The sequence below is a fragment of the Haemaphysalis longicornis genome, unplaced genomic scaffold, assembly GCF_048455015.1.
Source record: "Haemaphysalis longicornis isolate Haplotype H1 unplaced genomic scaffold, Haemaphysalis longicornis Haplotype H1 scaffold_3, whole genome shotgun sequence".
NCBI classification, from domain to species: domain Eukaryota; kingdom Metazoa; phylum Arthropoda; class Arachnida; order Ixodida; family Ixodidae; genus Haemaphysalis; species Haemaphysalis longicornis.
The window spans coordinates 192,915,498-192,939,485 of NW_027526335.1; the positions used below are offsets into that span (position 1 = coordinate 192,915,498).

Consider the following 23,988-nt stretch of genomic DNA (forward strand, 5'->3'; position numbering starts at 1 on the left):
GTATTCTTCCCGCGCCACCAGCACCTGTGATGTGCGCCGCCACCGGCGTGCTGCCAGGCACGCCATCTATCGTGAGAGACGCGAGCTGGCCCCACCCACCGCGGAATAGAGTTACATCGCTCAGGCCGCGGCGGCGCGAGCAGGCCCCCGTGTCCGCTGTAAACGATCACCATCAGCGTCATCATCTTCTGCGGCGGTGCCGAGCCAAGAACAAGGTGGGAGGGGTGTGTGCGCGCCGGCGGAGGAGGGAGGGCAGAAGGCGTAATAAAATGCCGACTCCCGTGTACTTGGCGGCTATCAGCTTCGCGTCTGGCCGCCCTGCTGCCTTGCGTGGCGCGCAGATCGTGAGCACGGACCTCTCGTTACGCCTCGCAGAATGCGGCGGCGGGAGGGCGAGCGCTGCTGGCACGAGTGGATGTGTGGCGCGCACGGGGTACTTCGCCCACAGGTGATCGACTATGGGCGGTCTCGTGTCGTATGCATAACAGATGCCGGCCGTACACGAAAGGCGCCAGCTGGAGTGTCTTGTCCGGTGTACTTAGCATTGCAAACTCGTAAACGGCAACGCTGCGAAGAAGGTTATCGACGAAATGTCCGCTCCCTGGTTGACACAAATAAGCAGTCGGAAAGTGGGACGCCTTCAAATAATTACAGGCCGCCCTTCAGCGAGCGGGTGCAAAACGCAGTGTGCACCTGAAGGGCTGTTAGCGTGCTAATGGCTGATGCGATGTTATCGCGTCGTCACGAACACTCTCTATGGGAGTCGCCGCCGCGGTCACCGCAAGCTAGAAAGCCACAAAACTCCGGGGCTGAGTTGCGCGTTGCGCAGACGATGCACAAAGACGGAACGGGTCGGTGGGCGCGTCCTTCGCTCACGGCGAAAGAAGGGGACGTTTAGCATTTCACAAGTCTCAGGGAGTCACCGGAAGAGTGGGTAAAAGCCGGTAAAGCCACCCTCAGTGCTAGCGCAGCTGGAAGCGCCGCCATCTAGTCAAGGCTGGCATGCAGCAGGATAAGTGGCGCCACCTCTCGAGAAGCTACGTTAAAATTACCTACTAACGCCCGATAGTGAATATACCTGTGTTGACGTGATGTATTAAAGGTTCTTCCGACACTACTATCACGCTGCTGGAAACACGGCGAAGCTCACGAACATCTAAGGATCTCGCCTTGACAGGGAACTGCAGTGTAACGCAGAGGGAAACAGAGAGATATAAGGTATGCGTCGCGTCAGTAAGCAACCACCGGGGTTGCTCAAGTAATTCGGTACGTAATTAAGTAAACTTAAACAACGTTTCTTTTCGCCGGGGTGGTACGCCGTCGTCAAGCGGAATAAAATGCTAGAGCAAGTAAGTCAGTTGGACTTTCACTCTTCTCCTTCGGATGACTGAGTCATGCCCCGCAGTACTCCAGTAGCAAGCCATGTCACCGGCCGGCGTCAGGTGACTGCCACATCGATCAGTAGCGGTCCCAGAGATTGGTTTTAGGGGGGGCGAATTTTTTTTTTTTTTTTTTTGTGGGGCGAATAAGAACCGCTCCTCTCCTTGCGCCAGTTCTGCGGAGGAGGTTATAACCATGCCGGCGTGTGCGTGTATGTTGTGTAACCCGCTTGCGCACAAATAACTTAGCGACACAGTGGTTTTTAGCGACACAGTGGTTTTTGAGTCAGCCGTAGCACCGCCTACTCCCCTACGGGGAGTAGGCGGTGCTACGGCTGACTTGAGCTTTCATTTCTGACGGTCGCAACACGTTTGCGACCTCACACAAGTGGGATTTAACCTCGCGCAAGTGGAATGCTTCGAAAAAAAAACAAAAAATAAGAAGCTGAGGACCTTTTTGGGGGGGGGCGATCGCCCCCTTCGCCCCCCCCCCCCCCCTTGGGACCGCCACTGACCTCGATGTATAGTAAGCGTGCTCAATGATCCGAGGTGTATGCTACAAACCATCGACCACATGAAACGCCGTATAGCTCAAGAACTGATTCCTTTGTATCTCGTCCTGCCCCTCCCGGCTTCACATCGCTTCCCCTATATCCGCATCTTCCGTCCCCTCCGGAGCTGGGCTCGCACGTCTTGACGGGATAGAAAACTAAATCCAGACATAACGTGGCCGGCACATTGAGCGGCAGAGGCCCTCCTCACCTGCGAGTCTTTGAGTCCGAGTTTTTCGGCGAGCTTTTTCCGGTCCGGCTTGCTGATGTACTTCTGTATCTGGAAGCGCTTCTCGAGCCCCTGTCGCTGGGCGTCCGAGAAGACGGCCCGCCGCATCATGCCTCTCCGTGGCTTGCCTCGCGCCGTGGCCGCCCAGGGGAATGTGGCGGGCAGCGGGAAGCCGTGGTGCAGGGGCCCGCCGCCTCCGCCGGGGACGCCCGGACCGCCACCGGGCAGAGGACTCCGGCCGGGGCCGAGGCCGAACTGCTCGCCGCCGCTCAGGCCCGCCGAACCGAGACCTGCGACGTGTACAGGTGGGGGACAAAGTGAGGCGGGTGAGAAGTAGAAATTTGAGCCCCATGACACTGGGGCAGAGAGTGCTCGTTTATGTCCCGTTGCCTCTGGATAATTGTGCAGCCTCTGGAGACCCCGGTTATTTGGTTTAATTTTGAAAGCGATAGCGTTTTTTGGCTACTTAACGCAAAAAATCTGTCTGTCTGTCTGTCTGTCTGTCTGTCTGTCTGTCTGTCTGTCTGTCTGTCTGTCTGTCTGTTTCTAGATTCAGTCGCCGCGGCCAAAGAGCTAGAATTCTTAAACGAGACATTTACACAGGCAAAACATCTTCGAAATGCTAAATGTGGTAGTATCGTTCATACTCGCCAACACTGTTCCGTAAAAGCAAATCATTAGGCGTGTTTGAGACAAAACATAAATGCATAACTGATACCACCACTGTTCCCTTACTTAGCAGACGTGCGGGTAATTTTTGAGATGACGTGCACAAAACACGCTAAAAACAACATTTTTACCACACCACAAAAAAAGGGCTCGCGCCGAAGCTCGAGGCGGCACCCAAGCCAAAGAGTAACAGCAGCTCCCAACAGACGGCGCGCCAGCAGTTCGAGCGCGAGGAGTTTAAACTGATTTCAGCAAACCCCAATTGTGTCTGCCATGGGAAAATTGAGACGGCAGGAGAACACGGATTGTAGGCGGGCCAGTTGGTACACATTTCAGAGATTAACAGCGCGTAAGAACGGGACAACAGAGGAGTAGACGAACACAGCGCTGTGTTAGTCTGAGAGGTGGGAGGGGGAGAGAGACGAGGCAGTTACGCGGAAGGGGCAGCAGAAGACACTCGTCCTTCGACGACATTTGCAGTAAAGCTAGCAGATACGCGGCCAATTTTTCCGTTCGGGCCTTTCAACCAGGCCATATGTTTGTGTACGCTTTCATGTGCTTTTATTTTAGTTGCCCCGCCGCTCTATGCGCTTATCAGAAGGGCTGGTATGACACATGGTTTTGAAATACACGAATCAGTTGGAACGATTAAGTGTTTGTGCGGTCGTCTTTCTGTGCGTTCCATCTATCGTTGTTTCTCCGAAAAATGCGTGGAAAAACAAGTAGGATGTACTAAACGTTAATCGTGCTTCAACTGTGATTCAGCGGGATTTTCAATCAAATCGCAGTGGTACAAAGGTGGTGATGTCACGGTGCTGGCCCTCCTGTTGTCTTCGGGCGCTACAGATTTGCAATGTGGCGAAAACAACGTGGTTACTGTGTTCATTAGCATGTTACCTGAAGCGTGCGTTCCCTATGTGCACCGGCACACACGCGTGCACACGACAATGCAGTACTCAAGTCTACGACCTAACAAAACTTTTTGCTGAGCTAGCTGATACATGCTCAAGGAAAGAGAAAACGTGGCGCAAACTAGGCGTGGTCGAAGGAGAGAAAACACGACAGATACAGGCGCCTGTATTTGTCATATCTCTCTCTTTCGTCCAGGCATAGTTTGCGCCACGCTTTTTTCTTCTTCAAGTCTACGGCATGGAGAACGCAACGCATATTCTGCGTTTCTCTAACAAAGGGCGAGGACACCGCCCCGCAGGCGCTTCCCACCTCGGTTTTGTTCGTCCACTCAGGCGCAGTAGAATTGCAGCTCTGTTCTATGCTGGCATGACCTCAGTGCTCGTTCTACATACGAGGTTGGAAGCGAGGCAGTTACCGCAGCGTTGATCACACCAGCCAAAGTAGACGCTGCGTTGCGTGGGCTACCAGCTACTGGCTTGGTGGCAGCCCCATAATCCTCTCTGCTTTATTAACACGAAAATGTTGTATTCCCGGATACACCAAGATCTCGCTGACGTCATATCCGTCATGGAAATGACGCCTTTACAACGAAGCAAGCGGCCTGTAAAGGGTGCACCCCTGCACACAGCGTCTTCTTGCGGGTAAGCAACCTTTAAACCAGAGAGTGCGTTATACCAGAGTCATTCAATGCTTTACTGGTCACGAAACTCCGGCGCTCGTTTCATATAGGGACCGCGGGCGCCACTACAAGCGCCACCGCCACACGAAGGGCATCCAGCCGCCGCGCTTGCGGCATATTGGCCAGCTCTTGGCGTGCAAACGCTTGCTGCTTTTGGTGTCTGCGCGCTGATTAAGTGTGCTTTTTTCGTAGTAGTTACCAATGAATAGTCCAGTCATTGCGTATATCACCTGCCTTCAATGGGTTTTATTTTTCCAAGTAAATCACCACAGACTTCGGCCGCGTACGGCAACGGCTTCTGCGCCCTCTGGCACAAGCGCTGCGCCGTCGTGTTTACAGATTATTAGATCTCTATTGCTTCTTTTCTTAAAGCAAAAGCTGTAAATACCACACATAGGGTAGCTCCGTAGTCACGGACTGCTGCGGGCTTATCAATAATACAATTAAAAAAAACTGAAAGAAGCCAAGTACGCGTCGTTCAGACTACGCTATTTATGAATCCGTTGATTGCTCTGGAATGCGCAGAACGCTAAAAGAAATAGCCGAATAGTATTGTCGTTTCGATGAGTGGATGCATACTTGAGAACATGTAAAAACGCTGCAGAAACGCGAAGGATCAAAACACGAAGAGATATATGTTACATCGTTTGTCTTTCCACTTCCACGCTTTGCAATCCTTGCAAAAAAAGGAAGCGAAGAAAGAACAATAAAACTGATTTTATCACACGCAACACAAAAATTCGGTATTACGGAGGAAGACAAAAGAGCGTGGTCCAGCGTACAAAAAGTTATTTTTTTACGCTGTGATGTGCAGCCCACAGAGGAAACAGAGTATTTCCGCGTAGTCAAGAACGACGCAAAGCTTTTCTTAATGATGTTTATTACACCTACCTCCTGCTCTACAAAAGACTAGAGTGAAACACAAACGTCGAAGAAGCAGTCCGCAGTGTGACGTGCAAAGATGAACGTCGATAAAGTGAGTTGCGCGGCGTTTGCAATTGCATGCGGAGTGTTCATGCGGAGCGTTTGCTATGCATGCGGAGCATGCGGAGTGTTTGCTATGCATGCGGAGTAAGAACTCGGAGTGTTCTTAATTTCAGATCCATGGAAATAGGATCGAGAACATTGTCGAAGAAACAAAAAATCAAGTTAGCAACAAGGTGACACCTTTCCATATCAAACAATATTGCCCGAGGGTACGTACAACAAAAAGAGCAAACGGGCGCTCCGGTTGAAACGCCAGATAAGAAAATCTGAAGCGGCCACGCGCGGTTACAAAACAAACAAAACGAACCCTAAGGAATAATTCGCGGAAATATGAAAAGTGAAAGCACAAGGACGCCCCAAAGCTTTTTTTACATGCGAGCCTGAGCGCAAGGTAATACAAGTTTACAAACAGGTAATGAAGCACCGCTACTACCTGACTGATCGGTGATTGATTGATTTGTGGGGTTTAACGCGCCGATGCAACACAGGCGATGAGGCGCGCCGTAGTGGAGGGCTCCGGATTAATTTCGACCACCTGGGGATCTTTATCGTGCGCCGAAATCTCGTATACACGGGCGTTTTTGCTTTTCGCCTCCATGAGAAAAGCGACCTGACTGATCGGGCAAGAAAGACACGCGGTGCAACATATATCTCTTCGTGTTTTGATCCTTCGCGTTTCTGCAGCGTTTTTAGATGTTCTCAAGTATGTATCCACTCATCGAAACGACAATACTATTCGGCTATTTCTTTTAGCGTTCTGCGCATTCCAGACCAATCAACGGATTCATAAATAGCGTAGTCTGAGCGACGCGTATTTGGTTTTTCTGTTTTTTTTTTAATTGTATTATCTATAGGCCCGCAGCAGTCCGTGAATACGGAGATACCGTATGTGTGGTATTTACAACTTTTGCTTTAGGAAAAGAAGCAAAAGAGATCTAAAAATCTGTAAACACGACGGCGCAGTGCTTGTGCCAGAGGGCGCAGAAGCCGTTGCCGTACGCGGCCGAAGTCTGTGGTGATTTACTTGGAAAAATAAAACCCCATTGAAGGCAGGTGATATACGCAATGACTGGACTATTCATTGCTAACTACTACGAAAAAAGCACACTTAATAAAGCTTTTTTTAATTGTATTATCGATAGGCCCATAGCAGTCCGTGACTACGAAGGTACCGTATGTGTGGTATTTACAACTTTTGCTTTAAGAAAAGAAGCAATAGAGATCTAAAAATCTGTAAAGACGACGGCGCAGCGCTTATGCCAGAGGGCGCAGAAGCCGTTACCGTACGCAGCCGAAGTCTATGGTAATTTACTTGGAAAAACAAAACCCCTTTCAAGGAATTCTACGACCAGGATGCTCTCAAAAGGGTACATTGCTGTTTTCATTCTCACACACAGTGCATTCCCACACACTGTCACACACTTATAATCGAAGCTGAAATCTCCAGTGTCTTGCCTTGTAATGGCGCGGCACCATTTCTCACGCAGCTCCACGTCGCTCGGTAAACAGAACAAGAAAACATTTTTTCTTGTGTCGTAGAAGGAACGACATCCCGAGACGCAACACGTGTTCGGCATCGTTGTTGAACTACTTAATACGCATCGCAACAGCGCGAGATGCACGTTACATTTTTTCCCTCACAAAACAAACACAACTTGCCCCGTCTCCGCCGTTCGAGCCAGCCCGAGGAATGACCTCAGTGAGATGGTGGCGCCACCGCGGGGCGGCCAAACGCAGCATATGAAGCTCTCCCATAGAGTTACGGAGCAGTTTCGTGACCAGTAAAGCATTGAAGGACTCTGGTTATACTTAGGGTTGTTGGTTTTCTGGTTTTATATTTTAGCACGAAAGTGTCTTATGCCAGAATACACCAAGATTTCACTGACGTCATATCCGCCACGGAAATGACGCCAGTACACCTTTTCCGAAGCGACCCGTTAGCAGGACGTCGCTCGCCAAGCACACCCACTAGACAGCCGCCGACCCGCAAATCATGCTCAGTGCGGCGGCGGCTTTTTTGATGGAGCGGCGAAAAGCAAAAACGCCCGTCTGTACGAGATTTCGGCGCACGTTAAAGATCCCCAGGTGGTCAAAATTAATCCGGAGCCCTCCACTACGGCGCGCTTCATCGCCTGCGTTACGTCGGCACGTTAAAACCTACAATCAATCAATCAATCAATCAATCAATCAATCAATCAGTCAATCAATCAATCAATCAATCAATCAATCAATCAATCAATCAATCAATCAATCAATCAATCAATCAATCAATCAATCAATCAATCAATATAACCATGCTAGGCTGCAGATTTCGCAGCACATTTCACTTTCGTGTTTACCGATTCCTATGACAGAGGAATCAACCACAGTTTTGAACGAGCGTTTAATCAGAGTTCCGCACAGCTGAGGAGAGCATTTTCCGGAATGGTATTTGGTTGCAATAAGCTCGTTTGTGGTGCTTTTTTCTGCCGCCTCCAGTTGGTGCTATCTACCGGGCACCCGAGCTTTCACCACACTCTGTGACTACTCGCCGAGGATACTCGGCTGGCGAACTGCGAAGCCATTTTGAATCTCTGTACATCACGGCTTAACCGATAAGCCCACTGATCATCATCCTCGAGGTTCTAAACCTTATCCGTGTCCACTCCGATGTCATAGTATGTTTCGCCATTGGTCTCTGATACTTCCACCTAACAATCCCGATTCACAGGTAGGTAATTATTTATTTATTGAAAACAATTGCCGTCCTTTCCTGAAGAAAGTTGAGAGAAGCGCAAAAGCTTAAAGTGCGTCGAATCGGTCGTCAAACCTTCAAATACACAAATCGCAAACGCAGAACCAACCCTCTCGGCTATTTTTCACTCACTAAGTAAACGCATCTACGATGATCTAAGTGTATACCGATAAGTGCTTCATGATATAAAGGCATACTATTGTACTCTTGAATTGTGTTGTCTCGATCGGTTACGTTCTCGCGAATTTCCAGTAACCGTTTAAACACAATGGAAGCCTGGCTTCACGCAGGCGCCGCGTATCAAGAGTTCTTATCAGAGCTGTTGGGTAGACCAACCGGTCAATGGGGAAATTAGTTTTTCGATGCGAAGCATCTCATGCTTTGGGCTGTGTCCCTCCCTCCCTTGTTGTCGTTGTTGTCCGCCGTCCGCACTCTACTGCGCATGCGCGTCTCTTCAGCCCCGCCAGCGTTTGGCATGACGTCAGCGCAGTCCACTATAAATAAAATAAATACTTCGGCGGCGCCCGGTTTCGAACCCACGACTTTCTGGCCGCAACAGGGGGTACGTGGCGCTCTTCCCACTGCGCTACAAACGGAGACGGGAGCACGTGCTACGAACGCGCCTTATGTCCTTCACTCATTCAAGCTACGTCAAGAAGCTACTGATACAACGAAGGCACGCGAAGCTGAACGTCAACGGAAACGTTGAACTGAAAACTTTAGAGGAGGCTGTTTTTGAAAAGCTGTGGCAAGAACCGCCACGCGCCTTGGTGCTCAACCAGAGAAGAGGACCAAGAGGGCGGGCAGCGGGGTAGGAGCGTGAGCACGCAATAAAGAAAGACGAGAACCAGGAGGTGTTCGATCAGGTAACGCCGGTGTCGGTCTCTTCGCTGTCTCTACATTTCTCTACATTTCTCTGTCTCTACATGGGGGTTCACACTACGTTTCCATTCGTGCTCCGATAAATGAAATAACATAACGGCAACACAATGGAACCTACACGACACCCCCATGATGCTTCGCATCCTCCTCATGGTTCCCCACGGGAAGATGGTGCAAGTTTTTGACGTTAGTTTTTTTTGGCAGAACTCCACCTGTCCCACCGAGAACGCTTTCGCTTTAAAACAAACGCTGAGTAAGCAAAGGCCACCAGCAGGCGTTATTTGTCGCGCTTTGGGACGGACACCGGAACGCCTATACACACCGCTAGGATTAGGCACTGCGCGCCTATCGACAAGGCTTGAATAGCCTCCTCCTTTTTACTCTCTGTGCTGCCGCTCCGTTGCTTCTTCCTCACACATTAGGCATACCTCTTTTTTCATCATTCCCATACACCCATATATTCCACCGTTTTCAGCCGTCGTCCTCTCAAAGAGGCATTTCTGATTGTGTTCGCGTCCAGCGTTCACGCTCCGTGGCGCCTCCATCGCTCGGCAGGCGGCGCCGTGGGCGCCTACGGCAAACAGCCGTAAGGAACGAGCGGCGCCGCTGCCAAATGACGCGTAAAACAAATAGCGCGCCCTCTCCCGTTTGTTTCTCCTCGTTACTCAGGCTGGCCTCGAGCGTGCGCCAAATTTCGGGTGATCGAGGGAAAGCCGCGCAGTTACAACGCAACGTTGTTTGAAAAAAAGGGCGACGGAAACCATGAGCCGAGCCAACTGGCGTTCGCGTTCTTCTACGAAGCGCGAAAAAAGCCGCGAGGCGGATGAATTTATGGGCCGTTTTTGGCGCGCCGTGCGAGGCCGTATGCGTAGAGGTGTGGGCGCACGACGCGTCGTCGGCTTTTGACGCCGCGGAGCGAACTGCGGGGCTTACCCTTGTCGGCTTTATTATTTGGCCGTCAGCCAGAGCTTGAGCGTCGTGCGGAAGCCGTTCATCGGGCTCGTCACTCTAACTTGAAGGGGGGGGGGGGGATATTCCAGCGAGGGTATGAGCTTTATACAGCCAGACCTACTGCCCCTTGCCGCCAAAAAGGCGCTAAAAAGAAGTATACCATAAAGAGAGGGCCGTGGGCATGTCCTTGCAATGGACGAAAATTCGTGGTTTGTGTGTCCGCGCACGTGAGAGTGGGTGTTTGTGTGTGTGCGTCTTGAAGCGTAGAAAAAGAGGCGTGTCTTCGTCGCCCACGGTAGCAAGGAGGGCGAGACCAAACCGTAGACCGCCCCGTTTGTCGAGTTTCGATTGGTTGTACGTTTCTGGAGCACGTTTCCGAAGTTCCGGATCGCGCCTCCCGGAAAGCCCTCGCTCGAGTTCAATGGGGCGGCAGAAAAACGTGCCACGAGCGCCTTGGGCAAGCCGAAGCTAAACGTATCGGCCCCAGAAAGCTTCAGCTTTCTGGGGCCAATAAGTGGATGGAAAATAAAATTGTGAGTTATTGCCTGCGCGCCGAATGCGTGGACGTACGCGGCTGGCATTTGGTAGGCTGGGATCGCTCCAAAATGTCGAAATGCGACACGAAGAGCCATGTGAAGTACTCCAGAAATGACTGACCATCGTGTAATATCCATCAGTTTGAAGTTTAATGTTAGAAAAATGATAGCGCATTCACTTTCACCAATTCAATTCTAAATGAACGCTGTGCGTATTCAAATGTGATTCAATATAAACGTTTCTAAATAACATGCATACGATAAGTGAAAGTGTGTACGCCAATAGTTTTCAATTGCACTATGTGATTTCATGTCAGGGAGAGTCGCCCGTCGTTTACCCTGCAGCCCATCTCTTCCTGGGTGCATGCTTCGACCGGCTCGTCTACCAGTTCTCTTGTATATAGGTCTCCGCGTTTCCGACGTCACTCTTAGCCGAACGGCATGTATACTCTCGCACTGCACCCGTCGCACTGTGAGAGAATATCTTTTCGGGGAAGTAGTATTATCTGGTGCGAAGTTGTTTTCGTCAGTACGTCCAACGACATCCTCTCCCATGTTGCACCTTGCGGCGGCGGTGAGCTTGGGTCCTTAACGGCACCCTTTGGGAATGTAAGAAGTCAAGAGAAAGGGCACCTATTTCTGCCCTCACTTGCGGGGCGCTGACTCGGTGGGATGTTTCGTCGACTTTGATGACGCCCCAAAAAATACTTCGATGCATCTTCTCTTTGTTCGACACGAAATAGGTGGCTGGTAGGACACCTATTTTGAACAAGGCGAGGAAGTCGTTCTACGTGGCGCCGATGGTGGAGACATGGAAGTGTCTTGTGCCAAATAGCCAACTGTATAAATGCACGGCCTTGCCTCCGTGGCTGGCTCATCCTCGTAAAGACTGGCAAGCACCACACGTGAAGGAACTCCGAAATGCCCATTTATTGCTGGATGCCGATAGCTGCCTTGTCTTGACCGGGTGCAAGTGGTCGATGAATGCGCCGCTCAACAGGTTTCGAGATTCATATCGCGCTACCATCACTCGCTGTACCTTACTAGGTTCTATGTCTCTGGCCATTACGCTTGCCGGCAAGTTGGTCGGCTAAAGAACAGCGCGCTCAGCAGAGACGTTAGAAGAACAACACTGCGCATTGCACCGGAGCCGGCGACATGCATAAGCGAACTCTTCAGGACGTTGCCTCTGAAGCAGAGGTGGCGACGTTGGCGATAAAATACTCCCGGTGTTCGCACCGTGCGCGTTCACTTTCCGTACCATCATTATATTCAGCATCGCTAGAAATGTGAGGATTGTGGGCACCGGAGCCCTACGATGTTGCCACAGCTGCCGTGTACTGCTGCACCTTTTCAGCATCCTTGTTATACACGAAGTGGTCTGCTGCCGCGTTCTGTGAGTATCTCGTACAGTACCTCATCTTCACATCTCTTATGGCGCCTGTCTCGTGCACATCTTCCGCGGGCTTCCGCTCTGTCTTTTGTGTCATCTGAGCTTATCTGCTGCGCTTATACTTAGGCAAGGGTTCCCGCGATGGGCGCGTCCTGTTTGGTGTCGTTTCGCTCGTCGCAGTTGCCCCCGACATCTTTGATTTGAGGCGCACGTTTCGATTCTTCGTTGGGGACTCTTTCCTAAATCAGCAGCAGTCTTGTGTTCGGCCGCATAAAGTGACGTCTCCTCGCAATGGTGCTTCTAGAACCCAGGCCTCGACTTGTGCACACAGGCCAGTATACTTCTGACTTTGCAGCTAGTCCTTTGTAGGTTGCTGAACTTCAGTAAGCTCCATGAAGACGAAACTGCAGTTGTATAGACCATTCACAATGGGCATGTTAGGCGCTCTAGGCACGCATATTGGGCACACGAATAACTGTAGTTGAGCCCAAAGTATCCAGTCAGGGCCGCTTCGCTTGTCGTGTCAAGCAATTGTTTAGCGGAGCCTTCAACGCAACAGCACCCTCGAGCAAGAGCCAAGAGCGGAACGCGAGGCCAGACGAAAGCGCCAAAATCGCCATGCTAGAGCGCTCTACATCGCCTGCGATCTCGAGAACAGCAAAGCGGTCTGTCGAATACGTGTTGGGAAAATGTCTCGCGCGCAATAAACGAATACCTCCAGGTCGTCAGGCATTTTGTTGTCCCTGAATTGCCCGACCAAGTACTCGTTCCCACCCCATTTATCGGTGTTGCTCCGGGAAAGACAGGCATCGCGCGCAGTTTGCTCGGTTAACTGCCCGGAAGCGTGCAGCTGGATCCCCGTTAACAACCCCGCTTCGTCAAGAGGATATTTTTGTAACGTTAGAATTTACGATCCCGGTTGAATTACGATCCCGGTAGAATACCAAAAACAATGAGTGTGGCATAGAGCATACCTTATATATTCATCCGCATATTTTCTCGTGATATATTTAGCCTTTAGGCCATGAAATGATTGTGGACGTTGCGGACCGTCAGGTGGTGAAGATTAATCCGGATCCCCCCACTACGGCACGCCTCATAGCGCAGGTTTAGTTAATCCACACAATCATGAAATTATTGGGCCGGCCATTTGGTTTAAAACACAACAAAACCGCATTAAAACAACTTTGTTTTAGGAAATTACGCCAAAGTTCTGAACAGATCAAACTGTATATCATGAAAACATTTCCTACTTGCTTGGGGCTTCTACTGTAGCCCCCGCTGTCCCCCTTCCTGTGGCGTCGCGTGACCAGCTGAGACGTGATTAGGCTATAATCATGGAAGGTCAAATCGGCTTCACAGAGGCGGTTCCTTCGAACTTGGGAGGGGCATTTTACATTTTCACGTTAAGAAAACGGAAGATATGCGCCAAGTTGTCATGCTGTTCATGGCAAATAAAACTCTACAAGTTATTCCGCTGGGGCTCGCATCCCTTTAATGTTGAATAATACGTAGCAGGTAACCTATGACGTTGCGTTTGTACGACATCTACAAAATGTGATCATGCGTGCATCACGCGGCTGAGGACTATATAACCCGCCAGGTACTTCGCCGCTTGAAACCCATTATATGGTGGCACTCGGAATATTTCGCACAGTTACGTATGCATTCTCATTTTCGCTTACACGTCCACCCCATTTGGCAAGTCTTTTGAGCTTTTAAACACCTAGCAATGATCTATACGGTAGTAAAGATGTCTCCATCTTCATTTCAGCGAACAGAACTCATGCAGGTGTCTTGCCTTTATTCAACGAAGTCATGTATTCTTTTTGTTTCACGAGCAACACCATTAAAATTATCCGGTTGGCCACACGACCTCATCACGTTGGTGGTTGTGGTTTGCGGGAAAGGAGAACGAAAGGAAGTGCACTGGGGATATATTAGAGCTCGGCAGGGAGCTCACCTGCATACAACCAAGTGCAGGGGAAGGGAAGTAGAAAGGGAGTGGATGAATAAAGTAAAGCGAGAGAGAGAGAGAGAGAGTGAGAGAGAGAGAGAGAGAGAGAGAGAGAGAGAGAGAGAGAGAGAGAGAGAGAGAGAGAGAGAGAGAGAGAGAGAGAGAGAGAGAGAGGAAAAAGAATCAGAGACAGGGCTGTCAGTCCGGGCACATCAGTCAGACACTGCAGTGCGGGCTACAGCCGCTGCTTGAGACCGGTCGTCTCCAGGTAGTGGAACAGATGGACGAGGACTTCACGTTGGGTTGCCGCAGGCCCCTTTGGGAACACAAGGTCCTCCGTGCCGGCGGTGGGAAGGCCTCGACGCTTGAGCGCTCGGTGGAGCTCTGCTCTCGGCACTGGGTTGTGGTGGCAGAAGCAGAGTAGGTGCTCTAGAGTCTCCGGTTCTCAACAGTCCGCACATGTAGGGGAACCTTTGCGCCCGTGTCGGTGCAGGCGCTATGCCGCATTGCAGAATGCGGCATAGAGCCTCCCTCGCCCGCGCGTCGGCGTCCTGGTTGCCCGGATGCCATTGTGGCCGGGAAGCCAGTGGAACCGCAGGTCGCAGCCTCCGGAGGCCACCATGTGCAACTTGGCAGTACATTAGCCGCAATGATATTACGCGCAATGGTATTAGCAATCAGTGAGGCTGGCGTTGTTAAAAGACCGTTTCAACACGAGGAAAAGCTGGCTCGTCAGTGTAGACTTCATCGAAGAAAGAAAAAAGATGAATAAGAAAGAAACTAGAGAGAGAGAGAGAGCAAACATCTTTATTGAGTCCGGCAGCTGGGACGCAGCCTAGTCGTCGTGTCGGGCCGCCACTCGTCGTCGGCTCCCTACTCATGCATTGCCTCCAGTGGAGGCAGCAGTTTCGGGGCGCTGGCGTTCGAGGGCCCCCAACACCTGCTGGACGGCCGTATGTTGTATTTCGTAGTCCTTGTCTCTGGTCGCACTTGCGAGAAGCGGCGGGAGCGTTTTGGCTGTGTTGGCTTCACTGGGGTGTAGTCTACAGTCCCACAGAATGTGAGATGCTGTGGCTCTGTCCTTCTTACACAACACACACACGTCGCTTGGGAACACTTCTGGACACATGTGTTTGGCTATCACCGGAGTCATTAGCGCATTAGTTTGTAGTTGTCTGTACACGACCGCTTCTCGTTTCGTCAGACGAGGGTGCGGTGGTGGGAAGGTCCGGCGGTTAGCTCGATACCACTCAAGGATGTCCCTATAGGTGGTGAGTGGCGACGCTTCGTCGAGCTCTTGCTCTGCAAGTTGGGGGCTGGAGCTTGCGCCGCGTCCGGTGAGCGCGTGCGCTGCTCGGTCCGCCTCCTCGTTGCGGTTGCTGCCCGTACCCAACGGGCTGGCGTGCGCCGGGAACCACCTAATAGTCATCGTCATTTCTTTGGGAGGTAGGGCCCCGCACACCCTCACTGCACTGTGGGAGACACGATTTGTGGCGTAGTTCACGATCGCTGTCCTCGAGTCGCTGATCACAGTGGTGCACTTCGGACTTGTGAGTGCCAGAGCGATCGCCATTTCCTCAGCGTGATGCACACTCTTGGCTTTGACGCTGCCTGCGGTGTATAGTTCGCCGGTGTTGGCGGCTATAACAGCTGCCGCATACGTGTTCGGCTGATTTGGGTACTTGGCCACATCTACGTAGTATGCTCCCGAGTCGTTGGCGTGCGATGCCGTGAGTGCCTTCGCTCTTGCGAGCCTTCTCTCTTGGTTGTGTTCGGGGTGCATGTGGCGGGGGATCGGCGATACGTGGAGTCTGCGGAGCAGGTCCTGTGGGAGTGATACATGTTCCTTGTCGTCTTGTAGTGCTTGATTTTGGTAGCCGAGCCGTTGCAGTATGTAGCGTCCCGTTCTTGTTAGCGATAATCTTGTAAGCTGCGCTGTATGCTGGGCTTCTGCTATTTCATCTATAGTGTTATGTATGCCTAGCTCAAGGAGCTTGTCCGTGCTAGTGTGTGGATATAGCCCCAATGCTGCCTTGTACGTCTTGCGGATGATTGCGTCGAGCCTCTGGCGCTCGGCTGATTTCCAATTGTGGAAGGCCGCGATGTATGCAATATGGCTGATTGCAAAGGATTCGACAAGGCGGAGGAGGCTTGCTTCCCTCATGCCTGCGTATCGGGTGGACACCCTTCGGATGAGTCTGGTGGCTGCCGATACCTTTGTTTCCAGTTTGCTGATGGTGGAGCCGTTCCTTCTGTTCCCGTCCAGATGAAGCCCGAGGACACGCAGGGTCTTGACATGTGGAATTGCAGTCCCGTCTCTTGTTCGAAGGGTGATGCTTGTGGTCGTAGATGTACTGGCGCATTTCTCTCGTGGTGGTAGGATGAGGAGTTCAGATTTTGAGGGAGAGCATGTTAGACCGGTACCTCTCAGCCGATTTTCTATTACGTCAATTGCCTGTTGTAAGGTGGCTTCTATGTGGCCATCGCTGCCCCCCGTCACCCACAGGGTGATGTCGTCGGCGTATATTGTGTGCCTGACGTCGGGGAGTTTAGCAAGCCTGTTTGCCACGTCAATCATTACCAGGTTGAACAGCATGGGTGAGATTACCGACCCCTGCGGTGTTCCGACGCTGCCCAACGACTTTGTGGGGAGCTGGATATCCCCCGCATGAATTGTTGTTGTTCGGTTCGACAGGAAGTCTTTGACGTAGCAGAAGGTCCGGTGTCCCATATTAAGGTGAGATATTTGTTCCAGGATTGCCGAATGGCGGATTCGATCGAACGCACTTTGGAGGTCCAGGCCTAGGACTGCTCTGTTGTCGAGGGTGTTGGTTGATTGGTCTATGAGTTCGTGTTTAAGTAGCAGCATAGCATCTTGTGTGCTTAGTTTCGCTCGGAAACCCAGAATTGTGTTTGGGTACAATCCTTCGTTCTCTAGGTATAATTGCCATCGGTTAAGCAGCACATGCTCCAGAACTTTGCCTATGCACGATGTGAGTGAGATGGGACGCAGATTGTCGATGTTAGGAGGCTTTCCAGGTTTAGGAATAAGGACTGTTTTCGCTTCCTTCCATCTTTTGGGCAATCGGCCACTGCTCCAGCATTTGTTGTAGAAGCGTGTTAGTGCGGAGATGGCATTATCGCTTAGGTTGCGGAGAGCTTTGTTCGTGACCTTGTCGGGTCCGGCTGCTGAATTGCTGTTGATCGTTTGCAATACTGCCCTTACTTCCCAATCCTCGATGTCTCTATCGAGGAGGTCGTTGCTTGCTCCCGTGTAGTCTGGGAGAGGTTCGGGGGGAGTAGCGGGCAAGTATTTGTCGTTTAGACGTCGGCAGACCTCGGCTTCGCCAAGTTCTTTCTGAGCTCTAGGCAGGATTATTGTATTATTCGCTTTCAACCAGCAGCGATAAAGCCAACAGGGCACGTTTGTTAACGGCTACCCGTGAGAACACGGGACACCTTCACGACCATAACGCTAATATCTCCAGTAAAAATCGCGTTACTAAACGGGCCAGGTCGGTCACGAACTCTTCAACATGAGCAGGCTTGCGCAAGCGCATGGCGACGTGTCGTGCGAGCGGTGCTCAGGTCAGGCGATCGCGGGGCGGACCAGGGGATCGCGAGAGAGCGATCACGGGCGCCGCAGCAGCGTACACACGGCGGGCCATTAATTACCACCCGTGACGCGATATCCTCCTTCATAAGGCGTTGGTGCTAGCACTTCCGAAGCGTGCGCGCGCAAGTAACCGGTGATGGAGCGATGTATGTCGCAACTTTAAAACGTGATTGTTTCGCAACTGTAAAACGATTTTGTATATATATATATATATATATATATATATATATATATATATATATATATATATATATATATATATATATATATATATATATATATATATATATATATATATATATATATATATATATACATATATATACAGAAAGATAGGTCGGCAGTCTACACCGCCAAAGGAGGCATAGGGGTATGGTTAGGCTCTTTTTTTTACTACGGTTAACGAAGTTAACATTTTTAAATATACAGAAGAAAGAAAGAAAGAAAAACACACGCCCAGAGTGGGGACCGAGCCCACGCCTTTCGAGATATATATATATATATATATATATATATATATATATATATATATATATATATATATATATATATATATATATATATAATCAGAATAGGAAACGAGGGGCTCGTTGAAAATAGGACAGAAATAAGAATTGGCAGTCAAGAAAACCTCAGAAAGGTTGCGTTCTTTGCTTTCTGAGGTTTTCTTGACTGCCAATTCTTATTTCTGGCTGATATATATATATATATATATATATATATATATATATATATATATATATATATATATATATATATATATATATATAAGAGAAAATGGTTGACTCACGATTAAAAACATACAAAACAAAAACACTCGTTCAGTGACGTTTTGACTGAAGGACCAGTCTTTATCTGAGTAACCTCGGATAAAGACGAAGATGCCTCCTTTATCAGAGTAAGTTATTATCCCTTTTGTATTTATACCCATCCTGCATATGTAATGCGTGCACTATACGGACTTCAGTGGTGGCAGTTAGTAGCAGGTGAACATTTCCGGCGGTAAGGTAAATTTTGAACCGCCGCGAAGCTGAGCGAAGGGTCAAGTCCTCAACAACGGGCAAGAAAGTATGCGAATTAGGTGCATGCGAAACGTTTACGCGCAATATTTGCAGAAATTTTGTATTTAAATTATTTCAAGTTCGACGTGGGAGCGGTGAGCGGTTACGGGCTTTTGATGCGACATCATTCCTCTTCTGGTGCACTTAGCCATACACTCATTACACAACTAGCATCTTACCATAACTAAAGATCCAAACGCATCGAAATGGATCAGACTAATCGACCATGTTGTTTATTTTCCTCTAAAAGATCAGAAGAAAGTACAACGAAGCTTGTGCAGTCGTGTGGGTTACTATGTTGAATTATGAGGTCACTGGCATGGTCTCTACGTCCCGAAGGACACACAGGATGGTGGGTGGAGATAATGACGTCTCCAGTGCGCCGCACCAATGGCCGCCGAAGAACGAGCGGCATTGCGCAACACCAGGTGTGGTAGAGACGCCGCGCGTGGCTAGAAGTATACAGCACTCGGGAAACACGCGGTAGTTGTGGAGAGAGCGCAACATGGGGTGTAGTCATATGCCCACGAACATGGGTATGCTTCGCAGTGCAACGCATAATGCGCGAAAGAGCTTTGAAAAACCAAGCTTACAGCGAGCCCATCAAGGTCGGCGTCGCCTCTAAACACAAATGTATTGCTGGAAAGCCATTTTTGTGGGCAATCTCAGCCATCTTGCGCGAAATACAGAGGCCGTGTAACCTTGTGGTATTTTTTAACAGGAAAGTGTTTTATTCCGGAATTCAAAAACATTTGAGTGACGTCATATCTGTCACGGAAGTGACGCCAGTACCACCATGCAAGCAGCCTGTAAAGGGTGCACCCCTGCACGTAGGGTGTTCTTGCGGGGAAGCAATTTTTAATGCTAAAGAGTATGTTATATTTAGGGTTGTTCGTTTTCGGGTTTTACATTTTAACACGGAAGTGTTTTATGCCGGGATACACCAAGATTTCACTGACGTCGTATCCGTCACTGAAATGACGCCAGTACACCATTGCCGAAGCAACCCGCCAGCAGAATGTCGCTCGCCAAGCACACGCACAAGGCAGCCGCCGGCCAATAAATCATGCTCAGCTGCAGATTTCGCTGCACATTTCACTTTCGTGTTTTACCGGTTCATATGACAGAGGAATCAACCAAGCCTTTTTATTATTTTTTTTTCATACGATGAAAATTGGTCTACGCTCTATCACGGGGAGACGATCTGGTGGATCCTAGCCATAGACAGGTTCGTGGCAATAAACTCGAGGAGTCCTTTGCCGTTCGTATCACTATTCGTAAATGACGTTCCCGCAAGTTCGAGGGCGAAGAAGAGTGCTACGCGGTGAGGAACACTCGCCAAAAATGTTTGGAAGGTGTTACTGCTCACCGGCGAGGTAGGAAGATCTGCAGGCGACCAGCGACTGCAGTGGAGACTCGAAGAAGCCTCTCGGGATGGGCTTTGCCACGATGGGGTAGGAACCGGCCAGTTGCACGGCCGCAGCCGCTGCTGCAGCGGCCCCGCTACAGGACACTGCGCGAGACCAGGGGAAATGATGGTTGCGCCCTCTGCTGCACTCGGTCACATTTGAAAGAAATACACTACACAGGGCTCGAGTGCAACACAACGAAAAATTACTACAGAATGCTATAACTTTAATTCACTACAAAATCATCAGAATTTATTGTAAGAAATCCTTTTAGCCACCACGAGGCTTTGAGAGCAGGGACAACACACAAAGCCTCCAGAAATGACGCAAGTACAAACAAAATCACAAATACTATACTTGAACATTTTGTATTACTGTTTACATAAAACTAAATAAAAATACCTCATTTTTTTCTCGCGTATGCTGTTGTTATGTGTTGCATATCCAAGCATCGTTTGTACAGAAATATTTCCCAGTTGCATCCAACTTATATACATCAAGGTTTGGCTTTGGTAAAAAAGAAAAAAAAACTACATCAAGACATGACGTCACAATAAGTCTTGCTGTAGAGCGCAGCAAACCAGGACAAAGGCGAAGGAAAGGACGCATATCATTTGTCTGCCCTTTTCTTCGTCTTTGTCCTGGTTTGTTTCCCTGTAATACAAGATTAACTTACACGAACTCCCCCGAATCGCTACGTTAGTCAAGTGACAATGCGAAAAGGAGCATTTCGATGCCGAACATCGATCGACTATTTCCCGCCGCACCAATCGCCTTTTGACGACGAAATGAGGAACATGTTTGATGTTTACGTGGACAGTAGTTCGTCCCGGAGATCGAGCAGTCCAGCTCTCGAACCTGCAGCTTTTCAACAATGGGGAGAGCAACAGTCGTCGAAATAAAGCTTTAAAATCATCGCTGCCCGGATAAATCCGTCCCCGAGGGTGTACGAAGATGTCGATCGCTGAAACAGTACTTTCCCGTATGGCCATATATTGCCAGGACGGACACGCTCGAAGCTGCGGAACAAGCGCTGTCAAATAAGTGCCGTTTCTAAGTTCGATTAGCTATAAAAGTGAGATATCGGCAGCATGAACAATACGCCTGAGTAACGCGAAAAACCGACAAAAAGAAAATTGTTTTCTTGCAGGGCTTTGATAAGCCTGCAAGGCTTGTAAACTTCAATGGGGGTTCCTGAAATCCCATATACGTGGTGTTTTTAGTTCGATTTTGCTCACTGACATCTTTTGTTAATGAAAAAAGTTTTTTTTTTTGCAACTGAAAGGAAAAGCGTTTCAACAACAAAAAAAAAAAAAAAACTCCTGTACATCCCGTGTTATACCAGATGTTGGAATCCCCGACTGACAACGGCCGACTTTTCTTATAAGGAAACAAAAACAAGAGAGGTTTTAAGGCTGCGTTTAGATCGTGCGTGGGACTATGGTAAGAAAAAATCACGCCGTGCAGTTAAATGTACCGAAGAGATTATGTTTCTCTTTCGTACAGGTAAAAGAGGCCTCGTGTATATCTGTCGATATACACGAAAACTCACTCGCTTCCCTCGATATGAGTTCACCGTCACTGTGATCGTTAATAATGCAGAAATTCGAGACGTTTTAGGCCCAACTGACTGTACACACTGTCTGTAGGAATTGTACACAGATGTTTCGTGTCCTGTGTTTGCGTTTTAAGGTTTTGTTTTCGTTGTGAAATAAACTTTTTCCAAAAGACCACGGAAGAAGCTTTAGGTCATCAGGTGTTATGTGTACTACATACACAAGCAGGCAGGAGGGTATCAGAGAGGGCCGAGACCCCCTTCCCCATTTACCATCACAGGGGGGGGGGGTGTTGAAAGAGGAAAATAACCAGATATCAACAACTACTGACAACCAATAATTGTTCTCGTGTGGGTACGCTACGCACCATACCCCACCGGCTTCAATGTATGTTCTTGCACCTAAGATTAGCCATTTGGCAATTTTAGTGAGGAAGAAACGAACAAAGCAATCGGAAAGGTGTCATACGTCATACCGAAGTCTGTATTTTCATTTTTTGTAAATTCCTTGTTCGGCCATTTTTTTCTTGTTTTGTTATTACGTTTATCAGCTTTCATGCTTTCCCTTTCTGTTTGCCACCCCCCCCCCCCTTCCCTCCTTCCAAGGAAATCCTGCGGGCGTCACTAACGGCAGCTGTAGGGATCCTGCATTCGTAGACTACGTCTTTAATGAAGTCGTGGGCCACACAAAACACTCTGTAAACGGATTCGTAACCAAGTCGTGCTGAGGGGGAGAAATGCTTTGGTGAAGATGCAGGCACTTTGTACTTTGCACTTTGCACTTTGCGCTTGCACTTTGATCTTGCACTTCGGATGTTTGTTTGGAATCCTCACTCTCCTGAGGCAGGTGACATTTTATGCATCGAACGACAGCTATGCGGTATGGTCACGAACTATCGTGTACAGTTCACGACGCGGCCGCTGCCATGGCATAGGTACTTGTGGGTTCAAAAGCGATGTCACAAGAGGACCCTGCTGATCACGAATCCATTATTGGGTGCTCGACCAAACCGCGGTTTTTGGTGACGAGACTGCACGTAGCATGACCTAGCGTTATTGGGCGGTTCATAAGCTTCAAGACAGGTTTGTGAACCGATCAGGAGAAAATGTCAAACGCCTTTCTCCTCCTCAGTTATTTTAGCTGCGAACGCATGGTTAGTCTACAGGATCAACCTTGTTAATTCATGAAGGAGCCGTTCTGTGCACGATCATCCACTCAGCTGATCATGCCAGTGAATGCAAAACTAAAAATATATTATGCTTTGTTCGCCCACTGCTGTGGTAGCTTATTCTAGGGAACGGCCACCAAGGGAAACATTAGTAAAAACTTGCTTCTGCCGAAAAGAATTTTACGGCATATAGCTAACGTTGCTATATGCTGTAATTTAATTTGAAAGTATAATATCATTCTATTTGAGCCGGATAACAAATTTCGCATACCGCGATCAATTCATTTTTTTTAAGAGAACGCCAAACATTCCTACAAACTTCAGCCTTTCTTACGCCTCACGACACTGCTCTTATAACCAGAAATTGTAATTTGTGGTTTATCCCTTACTTTCGAACGCAGTATTAGTTACAATCTCTGAAACGCAATGTGTGGTGACGCTTAATAAATGCAAAGGTACAGCCAATATTTCTCTGGAAAACAATACGAGAGTATTTCATTAACGTGAGTGTGAATAATAATTAACCTTCACAAATGACTGCAGATCGGAGAACGAATACGAAAACCAAATTCTTGACCCTGCAAATAAAGTTACACGTAAATTGTACCGTTCTGTGACCAGTTTTCTGTTTTTGTAATGTGTATGAAAGTTGTTGAAATTGTGTGATTCCTACACACCTCATTTGCGTTATTCTATTTTGTGTATATCTACACGCTTCATATAGTCGTAGCAGTATGTTAAAACGTAAATTAGTGCAAATAATTTTACACGCGGTTTATTGTGGCATTTCTGTTTGCATAGTTTGTACAACTCTTTGAAGAACTGCCTGTGTAACTTGTGTTTCTTTTTCGTTATCTGAAAGGGGTATACCTTCAGCACTGACGTAAATACCATGTATCTTGTCTGGACATCATTTTCTCCGACGTACAACGGCTCTTGGGCCTGGTCAAGCTGCTGTCTGCAGATTTTAGCCCATGGGAGCCCATCCAGCGGTGGTTCTCGAAATAAAGGAAATAAATTTAAAAAATATTTGCACAACTTCGTGGAAAATTCAAGGAGATTTAATGTTTTGTTAAGGTTGCTATTGTGCACTTCAAAAAAAAAAAAAACTCTGAAGTAACATGCAGACATTACAAGATTACTTGTACAAATTAAAACCTGAAGGGTCATGATATGCACACTCTGGGTGCGTTTACAGGAGTATATTTAGTAGACAATCAATTCAAAAAGGCTATTTCCTTTCCCGCATCCTTTTTGCCGAATTCCGATAATCTGTTCTAAGCCGACTTTCTACACGAAGAGCGCTTTATAACCAAGAT

The 23,988-nt window shown here is 48.8% G+C and overlaps 1 protein-coding gene across 1 annotated transcript in view; it reads right to left on the reverse strand.

Moving 5' to 3' along the window:
* The window catches only part of LOC144175917 (uncharacterized), a 138,776-nt gene that overhangs the window by 54,999 nt on the left and 59,789 nt on the right, over positions 1-23,988 (reverse strand). Inside the window, exons 3-4 of the mRNA XM_077704991.1 lie at positions 19,906-20,049; positions 2,142-2,449 (exon numbers count right to left, since the gene is read on the reverse strand). Of these exons, the coding sequence (XP_077561117.1) occupies positions 2,142-2,449; positions 19,906-20,049 (452 nt within the window). The remainder of the gene's footprint in view (positions 1-2,141; positions 2,450-19,905; positions 20,050-23,988) is intronic.